This window comes from Mobula hypostoma, chromosome 6 (assembly GCF_963921235.1).
Source record: "Mobula hypostoma chromosome 6, sMobHyp1.1, whole genome shotgun sequence".
In the NCBI taxonomy this organism is placed as follows: Eukaryota; Metazoa; Chordata; class Chondrichthyes; order Myliobatiformes; family Myliobatidae; genus Mobula; species Mobula hypostoma.
The window spans coordinates 108,358,830-108,376,860 of NC_086102.1; the positions used below are offsets into that span (position 1 = coordinate 108,358,830).

Consider the following 18,031-nt stretch of genomic DNA (forward strand, 5'->3'; position numbering starts at 1 on the left):
GTTTTTCTCTTTGGAGTGAAAGAGGATGAGACCTTCAAGGTGTACAAGATGATAAGTGGCTTAGATTGAGTGGATAGCCTGAGACCTTTCTCCAGGGTGGAAATGGCTAATAGCAGGAGGCATAATTTTAAGGTGATTGGGGAAAAATATAGGAGGGGGGTATCAGAAGCAAGTTTTTTGCACACAGAGAATGGTGGGTGCATAAAACACCCTGCTGGGGGTGATGGTAGAGACAGATACAGGATGGACATTTAAGAAGCTCTTAGGCACATGGATGAAAGAAAATTGGAGGGTACGTAGGAGGAAGGGTTAGATTGATCTTAGAGTAGATTACAAGTTACAACATCACAGGCCAAAGTACCCGTACTATGCTGCAATGTTCTATGTTTGAAACGTTAACAGGAGACTGTACTCACATAAAGCCCTTCTTGAAATAACCTTTGAACATCTGGGACTCATGCCCCTGGACCTCGCGGTGCTGTACGGCCACCCCTCCAAGGAAATCGTCCAACTGCATGGTGTAGATGGCAGATGCTCCCTGCTCGTCCTGGCTCGAGTTCGCTCCGACCCAGAAGTGAATGTCGTAGGTGAAGGAACCTCTCATTTTGCGAGTCTGTGGAGAGTATGAGATGCTGGGTTTATTGTCTGGAACCGTGCACTGTGGAGAGTGACTGAACCTTAGAGCATTTTGGAGTATTGTGTACAGGAAGATGTGGATACTTTGGAGAAGGAGCAAAAGAAGTTTATCAAGATGCTACCTGGATTAAAGAGCATCCTCTATAAGGAGAACTCCAGCTGGAAGGTCCCAGTCTGAGCCGCAAAAGGAGGAGGATTGAGCCTGGGGCTAGCAACCCTATTCCGTAGGAATGCCAACAGTAGCCCCAAAGACCTTATCCCTGGAAGGAAAGGATCTTCCAAGATGGGCTACACCTGGAGACAGCTTGAAAGCCTGGTCCAGGACAGAGACCCCGACGAGCTGTTGTCGGCGGTCTATGCTCCAGCAGGGGTGATGGGCTTAAAATGAAGGGAGGATGGTCATATTTGGGTTGTTTTCTTCGGAGCGTTGGAGGGTGAGGAGAGAGCTGATGGAAGTTTATACCGTCATGAAAAGTAATACTGCAGATAGGCCAGAGACTTTATCCCCAGAGTCGAAATTCAAATACTAGTGAGCATAATTTTCAAAGGGGGAAGTTTAAAGGAGACTTACAAGTCAGGTTTATTTTAAGAGGAACTGAAATAGGGAAATATTTAAGGGAGCCTGAGGGGGGAACATCTTCTCTTGGTGTGCTTTATTTGCTACATGTACATCGAACCAGGGAGTGAAATGTGTCATTTGCATCAACAACCAAAAGCCCGCGAGTGTCACCACATTTCCGGCACCACGTAGCATGCCCACTCATCATCCTGCCCATGGTCTGCTCTTTATCAAATTACAGTATTGCTTTGCATTGTTGTAACTATATGTTATAATTATGTGTTTTTTGTCAGTTTTTTTAGTCTTGGTTTGTCTTGTGTTTCTGTGATATCATTCTGGAGGAACATTGTATCATTTCTTAATGCATGCATTTCTAAATGACAATAAAAGAGGACTGCATGTCCTCATAATCGAATCTAATCATTCATGTGGTCACAAGGCTCTGACAGGCAGAGGTGGGCATCGAACCCCAATTGCTGATTGCTGGTGCTGTAAAACACTGCACTAGCATGCCATGCCTCAGTTTAGCAACAAGGACTCCCTCCATCTCTTGTACTAGAACCACTGGACCACCATGGGGCTTATTTTCTTCTATATCTCTCCTCTATTTGTCTACACCCACTCCCAGTTTTTGAAACACAGTTACGGGCATTTAGTCTTGTTACTCAATACAACCCCTTCCATTTTATACACATTAACTATGTTGCTTCACAGCCTCGTCCACTCCCAGAAGAAAACCCATCGCTTCCAGCTTGGCATACCCCCATCTGGTTGGCGAAATTGTCTTGAGATCCTGTCACTTTAGTTCACTGCCCCACTCTGTCTCCCTTTGACACAACATGGAAACAGCCCAATGCTCATACCAACCAGAACTCCCATCTGTGCTAGTCTCTTATGCCTGTGTTTCAGCCATATCCCTCCAAACATGTGCCTGGTGCTCCAGCAGCCCTTGTCCTCGCCGGTCTGCCAGCCGAACATCTGACCACATATGTCCTTTGTCCCCCATCCACGTTGCTGGCCTTCAAAATCGGAATGCAGAGCGGAGGCCTAGACTACAGCCTGACCTCTAATTCCCCACATCCCTGTCCCTAAACCCTAACCTGACCCCTAACACCTCACTGTCTCCGAACCATCCCTATGAACCTAAGAACATCTAGGAAGGAAGGATTTGACAAATATGTTGAAGGCTTCATGTTCAAGAGGTTTAACACAAACAAGGGAGGTAAAAGAACAAGGTTGAGAGGGTTAAAAATGAGTCGTTCATTGAGCTGGGAGCCAAAGAGGGGTGGGGGAGACAGGGAGTCCAGGGTGTTACAGAACCTACTTACTGCAAACAGGATGTAACAATCCCCATCGTAAAAGTTTCCATAGGACCGCTGAGGAACAGGAACCATCAGCATTTTCTAAAAGGAATAAAACCACAAGTGAAAATAGAAACTTGCTTTGGAAACACTAGCTCATAGAGCCTTAGAGCAATACAGCATAGATACAGGCCTTCAGCCCACATCGTCCACACCAACCACAGCGCCCACCTAACTGAGCATGTAGTTCACACAAAATGCGGGAGGAACTCAGCAGGCCAGGCAGCATCTATGGAAAACAAGTACAGTCGATGTTTCAGGACGAAACCCTTCGGCAGGACCTGCATTTCCAGCATCTGCAGATTTTCTCTTGTTCAGTTAGTCCTGACGAAGGGTCTCGGCCTGAAACGTCGACTGCACCTCTTCCTAGAGATGCTGCCTGGCCTGCTGCATTCACCAGCAACTTTTATGTGTGTTACATAGTTGGTCTGTTGGCTTTGGTTGGAGTGATGCAATTTTATATTTAAAAACTCTCTCACAATAGTTGCCTGGGTTTCAACAGGTTCAAGCTGCCCCTTCACCGTCTCATCAAATACTCCTAGGGTCAGACACAGAGTGAAGCTCCCTCTACACTGTCCCATCACACACTCCCAGGGTCAGACACAGAGTGAAGCTCCCTCTACACCGTCCCATCACACTCTCCCAGGGTCAGACACAGAGTTAAGCTCCCTCCACACTGTCCCATCACACACTCCCGGGGTCAGACACAGAGTTAAGCTCCCTCCACACTGTCCCATCACACACTCCCGGGGTCAGACACAGAGTTAAGCTCCCTCCACATTGTCCTATCACACACTCCCGGGATCAGCTTGAGCCGTGTCTCCTCAACACCCACAATCCCATTCAGGGATGTAAGTAGGAGGTACCTGTATGGGCTGCTGCTACACACCCTCCACTTCTTTGCCCTTGTCCACCGTCCCGACACGCAATGGCAGTGGGTCTTTCCACCTGGGGGTGAGGTGGGAGGGTCCCCAATGGAAGTCCCTTTACGAGGGAGTTCTTCCCATGCACCTTGGGGATCTCAGCTGGAGGCTGCTGCATAGAGCAGTGCCTTGTAATAAATTCTTTAGTTTGTACATGGTTCTCCCAGCCGCATGTCACTTCTGCGGGCTGGAGGAGACCGTGTACCATATGTACATGGGGTGTGTGAGGCTGCTGCCCCTTTTTGCCTATTTACATGGGCTGCTTCTTGCCTTCTGGTTGCATTTTAGCCCCAGCCTATTCATATATGGTCATACAGTAAGGAGGGCGGCATGGAGGGATGAGGATGTCCTTATCAACTTGCTCCTGAGGCTGGCGAAAACAGCCATCTGAGGGTCTTGGAAACGGGTGGCGGAAGGATCTGCCTGGGTAGACTGCCTAGCAATGTTTAAGGAGTATGTTCGTGCTCGGGTAAATATTGAAAAGGAACACACGCAGTCCACGGAGACCTTAGAGGTGTTCTGGGACCGTTGGGCTCCGCGGGGTGTATTTGTCATCATTGATAGAGATGGGAACGTTTTGGTTTAATGTGTATTGTCTATTTGTAGTGAAGTAATTGTGGTAGCCACTGTTTTTTATATACTGTATAGCACTGAAGCTTTGCTTTTCATACCCTCTGAGAAAGGTAGGAAGTCTTGGCTTCCTTCTGCCAAATTGAGGGGCCATCATTAAGGTCACATCTGCAAAAAACTGAGCATGTTATGAATCTATAGTGTCATTGTGTTCATACACACAACAGCAGCTCAGTGAAACCTAACGTGACTTCCCCTCACGTAATGCTGAGGAATGCTGTCATGGCAAAATGCTGTAGAATTTATGATGAAGAAGGGTCTCGGCCTGAAACTTTGACTGTTCATTCCTCTCTGTAGATGCTGCCTGACTTACTGAGTTTCTCCAGCATTTTGTGTGTAGATTTCCAGCATCTGCTGGATCTCTTGTGTTTGTGGCTTCCCCTGGCTGCTCTGCCCACTCCCTCAAGATAAATATGAGTCCCTTCTCCACTTGCCTCGATTCGCCATATCTGAATGCCAGGCGTGCTCTTCTTCAAGCTCCTGGAGATGTCCGAGGTCAGGTCCGGCATGGTGTTCTGTGTGGATCACCTTCAAAAACAAAGGTGTAAAGATAGTGATCAACAGGAGTTTGAGTAGCTCACTAACAGAGGCACGGCCAGAGAAGGATCAAAGTGATGAAGTTGCTCAAGATAAACAGGGAGTCAGAGAGCCATCTGGGACAGGACCAGGCCCTTCAAGTCCACACCAGCATTTACAGTAATCCCATTTTGTTCCGCACAACTTTCCCATCATTGTTCCCCCGATTCCACCCCTCACGTTAACACTCGGGTTAATTTACAGTATTGGAATTGGTTTATTACTGTCAGATGTACCAAGGTACAATGAAAAACTTGTCTTGCATACTGATTATACCAATCTAATTGTTACGCAGTGCATTGAGTTTTGCAAATGACACCAGGAGTGGGGACGTAGTGGACAGCAAGGAAGGTTACAAAGCACACAGCGGGATCTGGACTAGATGGAAAATGGCAGATGGAATTTAATGCAGAGAAATGTGAGGTTTTGTACTTTGGGAGGACAAACCAGGGTAGGTAGGTCTTTGAGGAGTGCAATAGAACCAAAAGATTTTGCCTATTCAGCTAATTTTTCCAGCTGGTCCAGATCCCACTGCAAGGACGGATCTGATAGCCTTCCCCTCTGTTCACCGCTCCCCCCTCCCCCCAGTCTTGATACCTCCAAGCAGGGAGTTCTTTCTGCATAAAGCTGTCACAAAGTGTTTGCTCTGTGAAGCTCTGTGCTGGTGCATGGAATGGGGCTCCCTATCAGAGTCAAACCCTGCTGTGATCAGACGACAGAACAGGCAACCAGAAGACCATAAGACATAGGAGCACAATTAGGCCATTCAGCCCATCGAGTCTGCTTCACCATTCCATCATGGCTGATTTATTATCCTTTTCAACTCCACTCTCTTGCCTTCTCCCCAAAACCTTTGACACCCTTACTAATCAAGAACCTATCATCCCCCACTTTAAATGGATTTGGCCTTCATAGCCGTCTGTGGCAATGAATTCCACATATTCACCACGCTCTGGCTAAAGGAATCCCACCTCATCTCTTTCTAAAGGGACGTCCTTCTATTCTGAGCCAGTGTCCTCTGGTCCTAGACTCTCCTCCTATTGGAAACATTCTCTCCACATCCACTCTGCCTTGGCTTTTCAATATTCAACAAGTTTCAGTAAGATTTCCCTCATTCTTCTAAACTCCTGTGAGTACAGGCCTAGAGCCATCAAATGCTCCTCATGTTAATTCTTTCATTCCCAAGACCATTCTGTAAACTTCTGGATTTCTTAGATAAGGGCCCCAAAACTGCTCACAGTACTCCAAATTCAATTTGATCGATGTCTTATAAAACTCAAGAGAGTGCAGGAGGTCAGTACCTCTCTTCACACCCATTCATCTATAGATAACTTCACTGGTCACATGTACATCGAAACGTACAGTGAAATGTATCGTTTGCATCAAATCAAATCAGTGAGGATTGTGCTGGGAAGCCTGCAGGTATCATGACGTTTATATGTGGTTACCCACCACCCTCGGGGGGAAGAAGTTGCCCCTCCGGTGCTATTTAACTCTATCTCTACTCAACTTAAAACTTTGCACTTTAAAACTTTATTCCCCTATCCTGGGAGAAAGATTGTCGTCATCCATTTTATTAGCTTTTTTGCCTTTTAGCTGTATTTATTTGTCACACGTACAGTGAGACACGTCGATTTGCATCAATGACCAACGCAGTCCACGGATGTGCTGGAGGCAGCCCGCGATTATATCGCCACACTTCAGGTGCCAACATAGCATGCCCACAATGTATGAACCCCAACCCGTACATCTTTGAAATGTGGGAGGAAACCAGAGCACCCGGAGGAAACCCACGCGGTCGTTGGGATAATGTACAAACTCCTTACAGGCAGTGGCGGGAATGGAACCTTAGAGCTGGCTGCTGTAAAGCATTACGCCAACCACTACACTACCATGTCACCCTTGAATCCACCTCATTAAACCCCTGAATCACCATACCCGCCTGTGATAGGGACCTCTCAGTTCACTACCCCAAAAGGAAGGGCAGAAATCATGAGGGGCATAGATAGGGGAATATGTACTGTATTTTTCCCTGAGGATGGCGAACATCAAAATGCACATGTTAAATCTGAGAGGGGAGAGATTTTAAAACAGACACTATACAGTACAGTTTAGTAACACTATGACCACTTAAATCACTTTGCAGTCTAATGAGGTCGAACTAAAGTATTATGGATCTGCACCTCAATTCCCCTGAGTAATTAAAGTCCAAAGTACATTTGGTATCAAAGCATAGATATGTCATCATATACAATCCTCGGATTTATATTCTTGCAGGCATTCATAGTAAATACAAAAAACACAATAGAATCAGTGAATGACCATACCTAAACATGACGAGCAAGCAACCAATGTGAAAATACAGAAAGAAAGAGAAAAAAAAGAAATAATAGTAATAATAACAATGAATAAATAAGTAACAAATATTAAGAACATGAGATGAAGAGCCCTTGAAAGTGAGCTCATAGCTTGTGGGAACAGTTCAGTGATGGGGTAAGAGAAGTTGAGTGAAGTTATCTCCTCTGATTCAAGGGCCTGATGGTTGAGGGGCAAGAACTGTTCCTGAACCTGGAAGTGTGGGTCCTGAGGCACCTGTATTTTCACACTGTTGGCAGCAGCAAGAAGAGAACCTGGACAGTGGGGGTTTCTTGATGATGGGTGCTGTTTTCCTGTGACAGCACTCATGTAGATGTGCTCAGTGGTGGGGGAGGGCTTTACCTGTGATAGGCAGGGCCAAATTCACTACTTTTTGCAGGAATTTCCATTCAAGGGCATTGATGTTTCCATACCAGACCATGAAGCAACCAATCAGTACACTCTTCACCACACATCGATAGAGGTTTGTCAAAGTTCCTTAGCAAACTCCTAAGCAGAGGTGTGCCGTGCTTGCTTCGTAATTGCACTTACTGAATGTGCTGGGTGCATTCTCTGAAACGATAACACCGAGGAACTTACAGTTGCTGAACCTTCCCAACTCTGATTTACCAATGAGCACTGGCCTCATGGACCTCCGATTTCCTTCTCCTGAGGTCAGCACACCATAAGCCTTCATAACAGCCCCGTTAACTTGAATTGAGGGCATCTTCATGCAAAGTGTAGTGTGATTGAGGCAGATACAATCATAATGTTTAAAAGACGTTTCGATAGGAATATGGACGGGGGGCGGTGGTGGTAAGAGAGATCTGAACCAATCATGGGCAACTGGGACTAGCTTGGCGTGCACCATGGTCAGCAGGGCTGAGTTGGGCCGAAGGGCATGCTCCCATGTTGTATGAGGACAGAGGACATGGAACAAGCCCTTCGGCCCACAATGTTGTGCTGAACCAATTAAACCAGTTATCAAATGGCCAACTAAACTAATCCCTTATGCCTATACATTGTCCATATCCTTCCATTTTCCTCACACTCAATGTGGCTATCTAAACAACTCTTAAAAGTACGTATCTTTACTGCCACCCCAGTATGTGCTAGCATTGTTCTATGATTAACGAGTATGAATACCCTATAGCTCTCAGCAGAGTCAAAAAGTCATTAAGCCATTCAGCACAGCAACAGGATCTTTGTCCCACCATGAACATCTACTAATCTGTACTACTCCCATTGAACCAGTAGCCTTTCCTGCCTTAACAGTCTGATGAAGATGGGTTGAGCAGGCTACGTCTTTTCTCTTTGGAGCGAAGGAGGATGAGAGTTAACTTAATAGAGGTGTACAAGATGATAAAAGCGATGGACCAAATGGACAGCCAGAGACTTCTTCCCAGGGTGGAAATGGCAAAATCAAGGGTCATAATTTTAAAGTGATTGGAGGAAAGTTTGGGGGAGATGTCAGAAGTAAACTTTCTGGTAAATGTACTCATTCCCTCCAAGGGCATCCTCCACCTTCCGTGAGGAACCCAGAACAGATGTGGACACATCAGCAAGGACGAGGCAGCCCTCTTGCCCCAGTTCAAGGTCCATGTCGTCCTAGACCCGACATTTTGCCCAGCTGGGTTTCTGCTCTGCATCAGGGCAGCCACCATCCTCTCTGATCCCTGGTTACAGCAGGGGTTCAAAGGTCAAATGGGAGAAATGTGCAGGGTGCCGTTTATCACAGGTTATGGGAAAGAGGGCTATAAATGTAGGAATAGGAGCCAATAGTTTACAACCGTACTCGAACAGACATGAGTCATAAAAAGGTTTTGAATTAGGAAAGTGCAGGATTTTATCAACTACCATCAGTAAGAGAGAAATCTTTGACCCTGCTCCTGACTCATCTCATCGCACAGTACCTTTAGCATTGACTCACACACCTTTGTACTCCTGACTTATGAAAAACCCTATTCACGTTTGTCCAACCCCTCAATCCCCTTCACTACTCAGTATCACCAAGGGTAACATGTGTTTCAGCTCCATCTCATTCAATACTGTTGCTCAGTAACACGTCATTGCCTCTTGTTAAAGTTTCAGTTGACAAAAACAACATAATTCACCACATACACTCAGGTGCCACTCCTATACATCGGCTTGTTAATGCAAGTATCTAATCAGCCAATCATGTGGCAGCAACTCAATACATTAAAGCATGCAGACATGATCAAGAGATTCAGTAGTTGTTCAGACGAAACATCAGAATGGGGAAGAAATGTGATCTAAGTGACTTTGACTGTGGAATGATTGTTGGTGCCAGATGGGGTGGTTTGAGTAACTCAGAAACTGATGATCTCCTGGGGTTTTCACACACAACAGTCTCTAGAGTTTACAAAGAAAGTGCGAAAAAGAAACATCTGGTAAGCAGAATTTTTGTGTTAAAAAAACCTTCTTAATGAGATAGGTCAGGTGAGAATGTCCAGACTGGTTCAAGCTGACAGGAAGTGAAGGTAGAGCAAAGTCAAAATGATGCTAAATAGCAACTCCTCTGCTTGCATCTTCAGAAACAGCTCTATTTCTATCTTTGATATCTCTTTCAAAGTTCAAGGTCAGAGAAATGTATACAATATACATCCTGAAATTCTTTTTCTTCGCAACCATCCACGAAACCTGAGAAGTGCCCCAAAGAATGAGTGACAGTTAAAATGTTAGAACCCCAAAACCTCCCCCCAACTCCCCCTCCCACACACAAGCAGCAGCGAAACAACAATCCCACCCTCACCCCCACCAGCAAAAAAACCATCCGCACCCTCCACTGAGCACTCAAGCGTGCAGCAAAGCATCAATAAAGATACAGATTTGCAGTACCCTGAAAATTACTTGTTCGCCCAGTAATTCGACATACCACAGTCTATCTCTCTCCCAAATAAGGGAAAAAGAGGTACCCCTGTTTCACAGGGAGAGGGGAGACATAACAAAACAACTCGCCGACTTATGGTGTGAAAAGTCTGTTGTACTGCTTTTACTGAGCTCTGTGCCCAGAGAGTCGGCAGCAAGAAGGCACAGCTCTCCGGACACACGACCCCTGGCAGCTAACCCGCTGCTCCCAATGTTCCGTGTTCTCCCGCGATGCTTCAGTCAGGGGCATCAGCCTAGATTCAGCACATCCCCCTAGCCACAAAAATCCAGAACCCTGAAGGCGCACTCACCCTCCAGGCCGTGTCCTTGGGATATCAAAAAGCAGCCCGTCATGAGGGCCCTGAGAGCAGGTCCCATTCCCACAAAGAGCCGAAGTCAAAGTGTAACTTCAGCGTCACAATAGTGGCGTTTAGAAGGGCATCTCTGAACGCACAACACATCAAGCCTTGAAGTGGACAGGTTACAGCAGCCGAAGACCAGACCATATTCCACTCCTGTACATAATAAACTGGTCACTGAGTGTATGTCACTGTTAATAAAACTATAAGATACAGGAGCAGAATTAGACCATGTGATCCACCAAGTCTGCTCCACCATTCCATCATAGTTGATTTGTCCTCCCTCTTAACCCCATTCCCCTGTCTTCTCCTCGTAACCTAGTTGCCCTTACTAATCGAGAACCTCTCAACCTCTGCTTTAAACCTACCCAGTGACTTGGACTCCACAGATGTCCGTGGCAGTGAATTCCATAGATTCAGCACCCTCTGGCCAAAAAAACAACCTAATTCTGACACTGAAGTGTTCAACAGGTTTAGGGAAGGTGTTGGGGAAATTATATAGAACGTAGAATAGTACAGCACATTACAGGCCCTTCGGCCCACAATGTTGTGCCGACCCTCAACCCCCCACCTTAAATTCCTCCATATACCTGTCTAGTACTACAGGAGAATTCCTGGTTTTCACATTTTTAGTTCCAGTTTAGAATTATGACATTTTACAGGTACAATTTAAGTCCTGTTTAATTTATATCCTGTACTCTGAGTGTTGTCTGCTCCTACGTACCTGTGATTCCTGAAACAAGTTTTTCATTGCACCTGTCCCTCACGCTACTTGTGCACATGATGATAAGCTCAGTATGCAGAGGAAAGGTTTAGAGGGATATGGGCCAAATGCTAGTAACTGGAACTGGCTGAGGAAGATACCCTGGCCAGTATGGACGAGCTCGGCCAAAGGGTCGTGTCACGACTCTGTTTGTGTCAAGTGCACACTGTCATCTCTTCTGCCTCCAGGTAGGTTCTGACTTGTTCTGGAATTAACTTGTCCCTTCCCTTCCTTTCACCAGTCATGAATTGGAATTGGAATTGGTTTATTATTGTCACATGTACCAAGATACAGTGAAGAGCTTATCTGTTCATACAGATCAGATCATTACACAGAACACTGAGGTAGTACAGGTAAAGCAATGACAGAACGCAGGATAAAGTGTAGCAGTTATAGAGAGAGTGCGGTGCAGGTGGACAATAAGGAGCAAGGGGCAAAACAAGGTAGATTGAGAGGTCAAGGTTTTGAGATGCCATCTTATCATACAAGGAAACTATTTAATAGTCTTTTAACAGCAAGGTAGAAGCTATTCTTGAGCCTGGTGAAGAAGAAGACTAGAAGAATAGCTTTATTTGTCATATGTACAACGAAACATACGGTGAAATGCATTGTTTGCATCAACGACCAACATAGTCCAAGGATGAACTGTGGGCAGCTCGCAAGTGTTGCCTTACTTCGGGCACCAACAGAGCATGCCCACATCTCACTAACCCTAGCCCGTACATCTTTGGACTGTGGGAGGAAACCGGAGGACCCGGAGGAAACCCACACAGTCACGGGGAGAACGTACAGACAGCAGGCGGGAATGGAACCTGGATTGCTGGTGGTGCAAAGCGTTCCGCTGACAACGACACTGCTGTACTGCCCTTCCTTCCAGGACTTCTATCTTCTGCCTGATGGAAGGGTGAGGTTGGGGGGGGGGAGAAAGAATGTCCATATGGGTGGGGTCATCCCCCTCTGTTTACTGAATTCAGGCCATGTGGACTGTGAAACAACCAGGCCTAATACTGAGTAAGCACAATTAATGACTGTCCGAGAGGATTGCTGTCATTTGAGAAGATTCAGATCACTGACTTACTGACCCATCATTCTCTGCCATCCACATCCTCACATACAGGATGGAGGAATGGTTAGAGTCACAGCCATTGAGCTGCTAATCCCTGGAGTAAATTGGCGAATTGGTTTGATATTGTCAAAGTACCAAAGTACAGTGGAAAACTTTGTTTTGCATACCATCCATACAGATCGTTTCAATACAACAGTGCACTGAGGTACCACTCCGGAAACAATAGCCATAAAGTGTTACAGTTACAGAGAAAGTGCAGTGCAGGTAGACAATAAGGTGCAAGGTCATAACAAGGTAGACTGTGAGGTCAGGGATCTATCTTATGGCACTAGAGGCTGTTCAATAATCTGATAACATGGGTCAAAAACTTGAGCCTAGCGTCCATAATTCTCTGCAGTTTCTGGCAGTAATGGGCACAACAGTTGCTAGACCAAGCCGTGATGCCTCTGGATAGGATGCTTTCGATGGTACATTGATAAAAACTGGTCAGGGTCAGCCCAGAGTTACAGGGTTAAGTGATGGTCATGGCAGAATTTAGATCAACAAACAATCAGCTGGAGGAACTCAATGCGTCGAGCCGCGTCTGTAAGTGTGTGTGGGGATAGGCGAAGTATTGTGATCAGTTCACTCCTAAGTGTCAACAATACCTTCCCACCACAAATGCTGCTCAACCGTTGAGTTCCCCCAGCAGTTTATTACTCCAGATTCCAGCAATTGCAAAGTCAATGTCGAAGTACATTTATTCTCAAAGTAGGTAAGTGTCACCATTTACTATCCTGAGACTCATTTTCTTGCAGACGTTTACAGGAAAATAAAGAAATACAATAGAATTTATGAAAAACTATACATAAGCCAAGTCCCTTGTATCTCCATTGTGGGAATTAATTAAAATTCAGATTCAGGTTTATGTATCAACATTTATATTGAAACATACTATGAAATGTATCATTTGCATAAACAACCAACATGAACAAAGAATGTGCTGGGAGCAGCCCGCAAGCATCACCACCCATTCTGACAGCAACATAGCACGCCCACAGTTATTTACACAAAATCTGGCCTTGTGAAGTTCAAAGTAAATGTATTATCAAAGTTTGTATATGTCACCATATACTACCCCGAGATTCATTTTCATAATAGAACAAAGAAATACAAATACAATGAAAAACTACACACAAAGACTGATAAACCACCAATGTACAAAAGACGAACTGTGCCGACATATGGATAGATAGACAGATGGATAGGTAAATAAAACTGAGAATATAATTTGTGGAGTCCTTGAAAATGGTTGCCATTAAAAACCTGTCTGGTTCATGAACTTTGTGTTGTCCTTGCCCAATCTTTCAGATCCCGCACCACCATATTCCCTGCCACCACCCAAAATTTCAACTCTCTACACGATTTTGTTAGTTTGTGGAGAGGCTTTGGTGAAATAAAGTTACAATATCAGTCCTCTGTTAATGCAGACTGGGTCAAGAGTTCAATCCCATCATTAGGTTCAGGTTTTCAATGTCCATTAGAGGGAAGTTTAGCAGAATGTTAGAAGTCAGCTTTGACACAGAGAGTAGTGGGTGCCTGGGGCATTCTGTTAGGGGTGGTGGTAGAGGTGATACATTAGGCACATTTAAAAGACTCAGATAGGCATAGGAATGTAAGAAAAATACAGGGTTATGGGCTGTGTGCAAGGGAAGGATTTGGTTAATTGTGCAGTAGGTTAAAGGGTTAGCACAACATGGTGGGCTGAAGGGCTGTATTGTACTACAATGTACTGTTCCAAGCTCCATGTTCCATGCTGTATGTTCTGTGTTTGTCCTGTCCAGCTGTGTGCACACTACAGCCAAGAAAACACACCGACACCTGTTACTTCTTCAAAAGGCTAAGGAAATTTGGCATGTCCACTATGATCCTTACCAATATTTACAGATGCAACATAAAAAGCATCCAATCCGGTTGCATCATGGCGTGCTATGACAACTGCACTGTCCAAGAAACCGCAGAGAGTTGCGGACACAGCTCAGCATATCATATAAACCACCCCCGCCCCACCCCTCCCCAATGGACTCCGTCTAAACTTCTCTCTACCTCTGTAAGGCAGCCAGCATAATCAGAGACCCCTCCAACCCCACACATCCTCTCTTCTCCTCTCTCCCATCAGGCAGAAGATACAAAAATATGGCAGCATTTACCGGCTGGCTCAAGGACAGCTTCTATCCCACTGTTGTAAAGCTATCAGACGGATCTCTTTTACACTCAAAGATGAAATCTGATTTCCCTGGTTGTAATCCTTGCATTTTGTCTACCTGCACTGCCCCTTCTCTGTAACTGCAGTGTCATACTGGGCAATCTGTATTCCTTGTACTGCCTCACTGTTCTTATGTATGGAATGACCTGTCTAGATGGCAGGCAAAACAAGTATTTTTCACTATCCAGCCACAGGAAGTTCTGAAGTGAGTGGAAATCCAGAGCAACACACACAAAATGCTGGAGGAACTCAGCAGGTTAGGCAACACCTCTGAAGGGAATGAACAGTCAATATTTCAGGCCAAGACCCTTCATCAGGACTGAAATGTTGACGGTGTGTCTTCAGGCTCCCGTACCTCCTCCCTGATGGTAGCAATGAGAAGAGGGCATGTCCTAAACGGGGAGGGTCCTTAATGATGGATGCCGCCTTCCTGAGGCATTGCATTTTGAAGATGTCCTCAATGGTGGGGAGTGTTGTGCCCACAATGAAGCTGATTGGTCTCGTGCCAAAATACTTTTTAAAGTAGTTATCACGTGTGATTCCATCTCCACTGACAGCGAGTTCCAGGTATCAGCAACTCTCTCTGTTAAAAACTCAGATCCCTTTAAACCTCCTTGCCCTCACCTCAAACGTATTTCCTCTTGTTTTGGATACCTATAACTATGAGAAAATGATTTGACCATCTACCTTATCTATGCACCCCATAATTTTAATATATCCATTATGTCACCTTTTAGCCTAATTCACAAGCCCAGCCTGATAAATAAAGTCCTCCAGCCCAGGCAACATCCTGGTGAATCTCCTCTGCACTCTCCCCAGTGCAACCACATCCATAATGGCTGAAACGGCGCACAATACTCCACCCCAGACATTCTCTCTTCTCCCCCTCCCCTCGGGCAGAAGATATAAAAACCTGACAGCACGTACCACCAGGCTGAAGGATAGCTTCTATTCCACTGTCACCAGGCTCTTGAACAGACCTCATTCCGAGGATTACGAACAGATCTTATGAACCTACTGGGGACTCGCCCCAACGCCAGCACATCTTTCCTTAGATAAGGGAACCAAAATTGCTCACAGTACTCCAAATACATTCTGATCAATGCTTTATAAAACCTCAGATTTAATACACATACCAGAGACAGTAATGCCACAAATTAAGTTATGACATCAGCCAGAGAGGAAGTTTTAAACCTGATAATCAGCTGTTAATTCTGGTTATCCTCTCGTGCAGAATCTGGCTGTTCACTTCCAGCAGTCTTTAGAAATTCATGAAGTGACATGATCTTCAATATTCAGTGGGGAAACGCAGTCCTGAGAGAGGCTTACCTTCAAACGTGCAGCTTGGCAGGGTGGAAAAACTGAGAATTCTGTCCGGGACCAAGGTGGACTTCGCTCTCACAGATTCTGTGAACGCCCCACAAATTACCTGCACAGCTAATCAGCACTGGCAGCCTGTCGTGGTTTAATTAGGAGAGAGAGAGTGAGAGAGTGATGAACCAAACTTAAAACTACTCACCACTACCAAATTAAAGGAACAGGGCGTGGGACATGACCAAACTAGGTTAAATATTTGTCGGCTGGGCGTGATTGGTCATTGCTGATCAATTGTTAAAGATTAGTTCATGAATTGGTTGTAGACTCACACACAAAGTGCGGGAGGAACTCAATAGGTTAGGCAGCATCTATGAAAGGTAATAAACAGTCAACATTTCAGGCCGAAACCTTTTATCAGGACCTCATTAAGTCTCAGCCCAAAATGTCGGCAGTTAATATCTCTCCACAGATGCCGTCTGGCCTGCTGAGTTCCTCCAGCATTTTATGCGTGTTGCACTGGATTTCCAGCATCTGCAGAATCTCTTGTATTTGTGATTGTAGCCTGCAGTCTTTTCAAGGACTCTAATAGCTTTATTCCAGTGAGTGTGAATGGACTCTGTGTTCAGTTGAACGAATCGCCCAACTCATTTGAGTGAGTTCCCATTAAACTATCATCTAAAGACCATTAGTAGGAAGATTGAGTTCGAGAGCCAAAAAGTGGCTTACGAGGATGATATCTGGATTAGAGAATATGTCCTATGAGAAATGGGTTGAGTGAGCTATATGGCTTCTCTCTTGGCATTGAAGGAGGATGAGAGGTGACTTGATATGGGTAAAAATGATGATAAGAGGCATAGATAGAATGGATAGCCAGAGACTTTTCCCCAGGGCAGAAATGGTTAATATGAGGTGCATAATTTTATGCTGAATGGAGGAAGGTATTGGGAGAATGTCACAGATAAATTTTTACACAGAGAGTGCGTGGAATGCACTGTCAAGGGTAACAATGGAGTCAGATACATTAGGGACATTTAAGAGACTCTTAGACAGGGACATAGATGATAGAAAAATGGAGGGGAACATGGGAGGGAAGTATTAGATGGATCTTAGAGTTGGTTAGAAGTTTGGTGCAACATGAACGAGCCACACCAAATGAGCATGTCATCAAAGACTCTGACAAATGTCTACAGGTACACAGTGGAGAGCATTCTGACTGCTTCACAGCCTGGTACGGAGACCCATGTACCCAGCACCAGACAGAGATTGAATCAACCATTTCCATCACGGGTAGAGCTCTTTGCAACATCTGCTAGAAGCAATGAGCCAGGAAGGTAACATACACTCAGTAGCATTTCACTGGGTACACCTGCCCATTACTGCAATCAGCCAATCATGTGGCAGCAGCTCAATGCATAAAAGCATGCAGACATGGTCAAGAGGTTCAGTTGTTGTTCAGACCAAACAACAGAATGGGGAAGAAACGTGATCTAAGTGACTTTGACTGTGGAATGAGTGTTGGTCCCAAATGGGGTGGTTTGACTATCTCGAGACTGCAGATCTCCTGGTTTTTTCACACACAAAATGGTGCAAAAAATGAAAAAAAAAACATCCAGTGAGTGGCAGTTCTGCGGGAGAAAATGCCTTGTTAATGAGAGGGGTCAGAGGAGAATGGCCAGACCGGTTCAAGCTGACAGGAAGGTGACAGTAACTCAGATAACCTCATGTTACAACAGTGGTGTGCAGAAGAGCATCTCTGAACACATAATATGTTGAAGCTTGAAGCGGGTGGGCTACAGCAGCAGAAGACCATGAACATGCACTCAGTGGCCACTCTATTACTGGTAGTATCTAAGAGTACTCTTAGTATCTAAGAGTAACTAAATGGTGAAGAAGTAGGGTTATGAGGTGGTGTTCATGGGTCCATGGACCATTCACAGATCTGATGACCAAGGAGAAGAAGCTATCCTTAAAACAGTGAGTTGGATCTTCAGGCTCCTCTACCTCCTCCCGACGGTAATAATGAGAAAAGGGCTTGTTCCAGATTGCGAGGATCCTTAGTGATGGATGCTGTCTTGTTGAGACACTGCCTCTTCAGGATGTCCTTAATGGTGGGGATGGTTGTGCCTGTGAGGGAGCTGGCTGAGTCAACTTGCAATCCTGTGGGTTGGAGCCTTCATATCAGGACAATGAAGAACATGTTAACAGGTGCAACCAGTCAGAATGCTCTTCACCATACATCTAGAGAAATTTTCAAAAGTCTTTGGTAACATACCAAATCTCCTCAAACTCTCATTCTCATATGTCGAAAGGTCCCATGTTGGGGGTGGAGAGTGGGTGCCTGGCTAATTCAAA

At 45.2% G+C, this 18,031-nt stretch overlaps 1 protein-coding gene across 1 annotated transcript in view; it reads right to left on the reverse strand.

The window, feature by feature from the left end:
- Positions 1–15,835, reverse strand: part of LOC134348280 (villin-1-like) — a 91,521-nt gene extending 75,686 nt beyond the window's left edge. The window contains exons 1-4 of the mRNA XM_063051416.1: positions 15,692–15,835; positions 4,544–4,637; positions 2,524–2,598; positions 417–613 (exon numbers count right to left, since the gene is read on the reverse strand). Coding sequence (XP_062907486.1) covers positions 417–613; positions 2,524–2,598; positions 4,544–4,618 — 347 coding nt within the window. The 5' untranslated portion in view covers positions 4,619–4,637; positions 15,692–15,835. The remainder of the gene's footprint in view (positions 1–416; positions 614–2,523; positions 2,599–4,543; positions 4,638–15,691) is intronic.
- Positions 15,836–18,031: the final 2,196 nt, after the last annotated feature.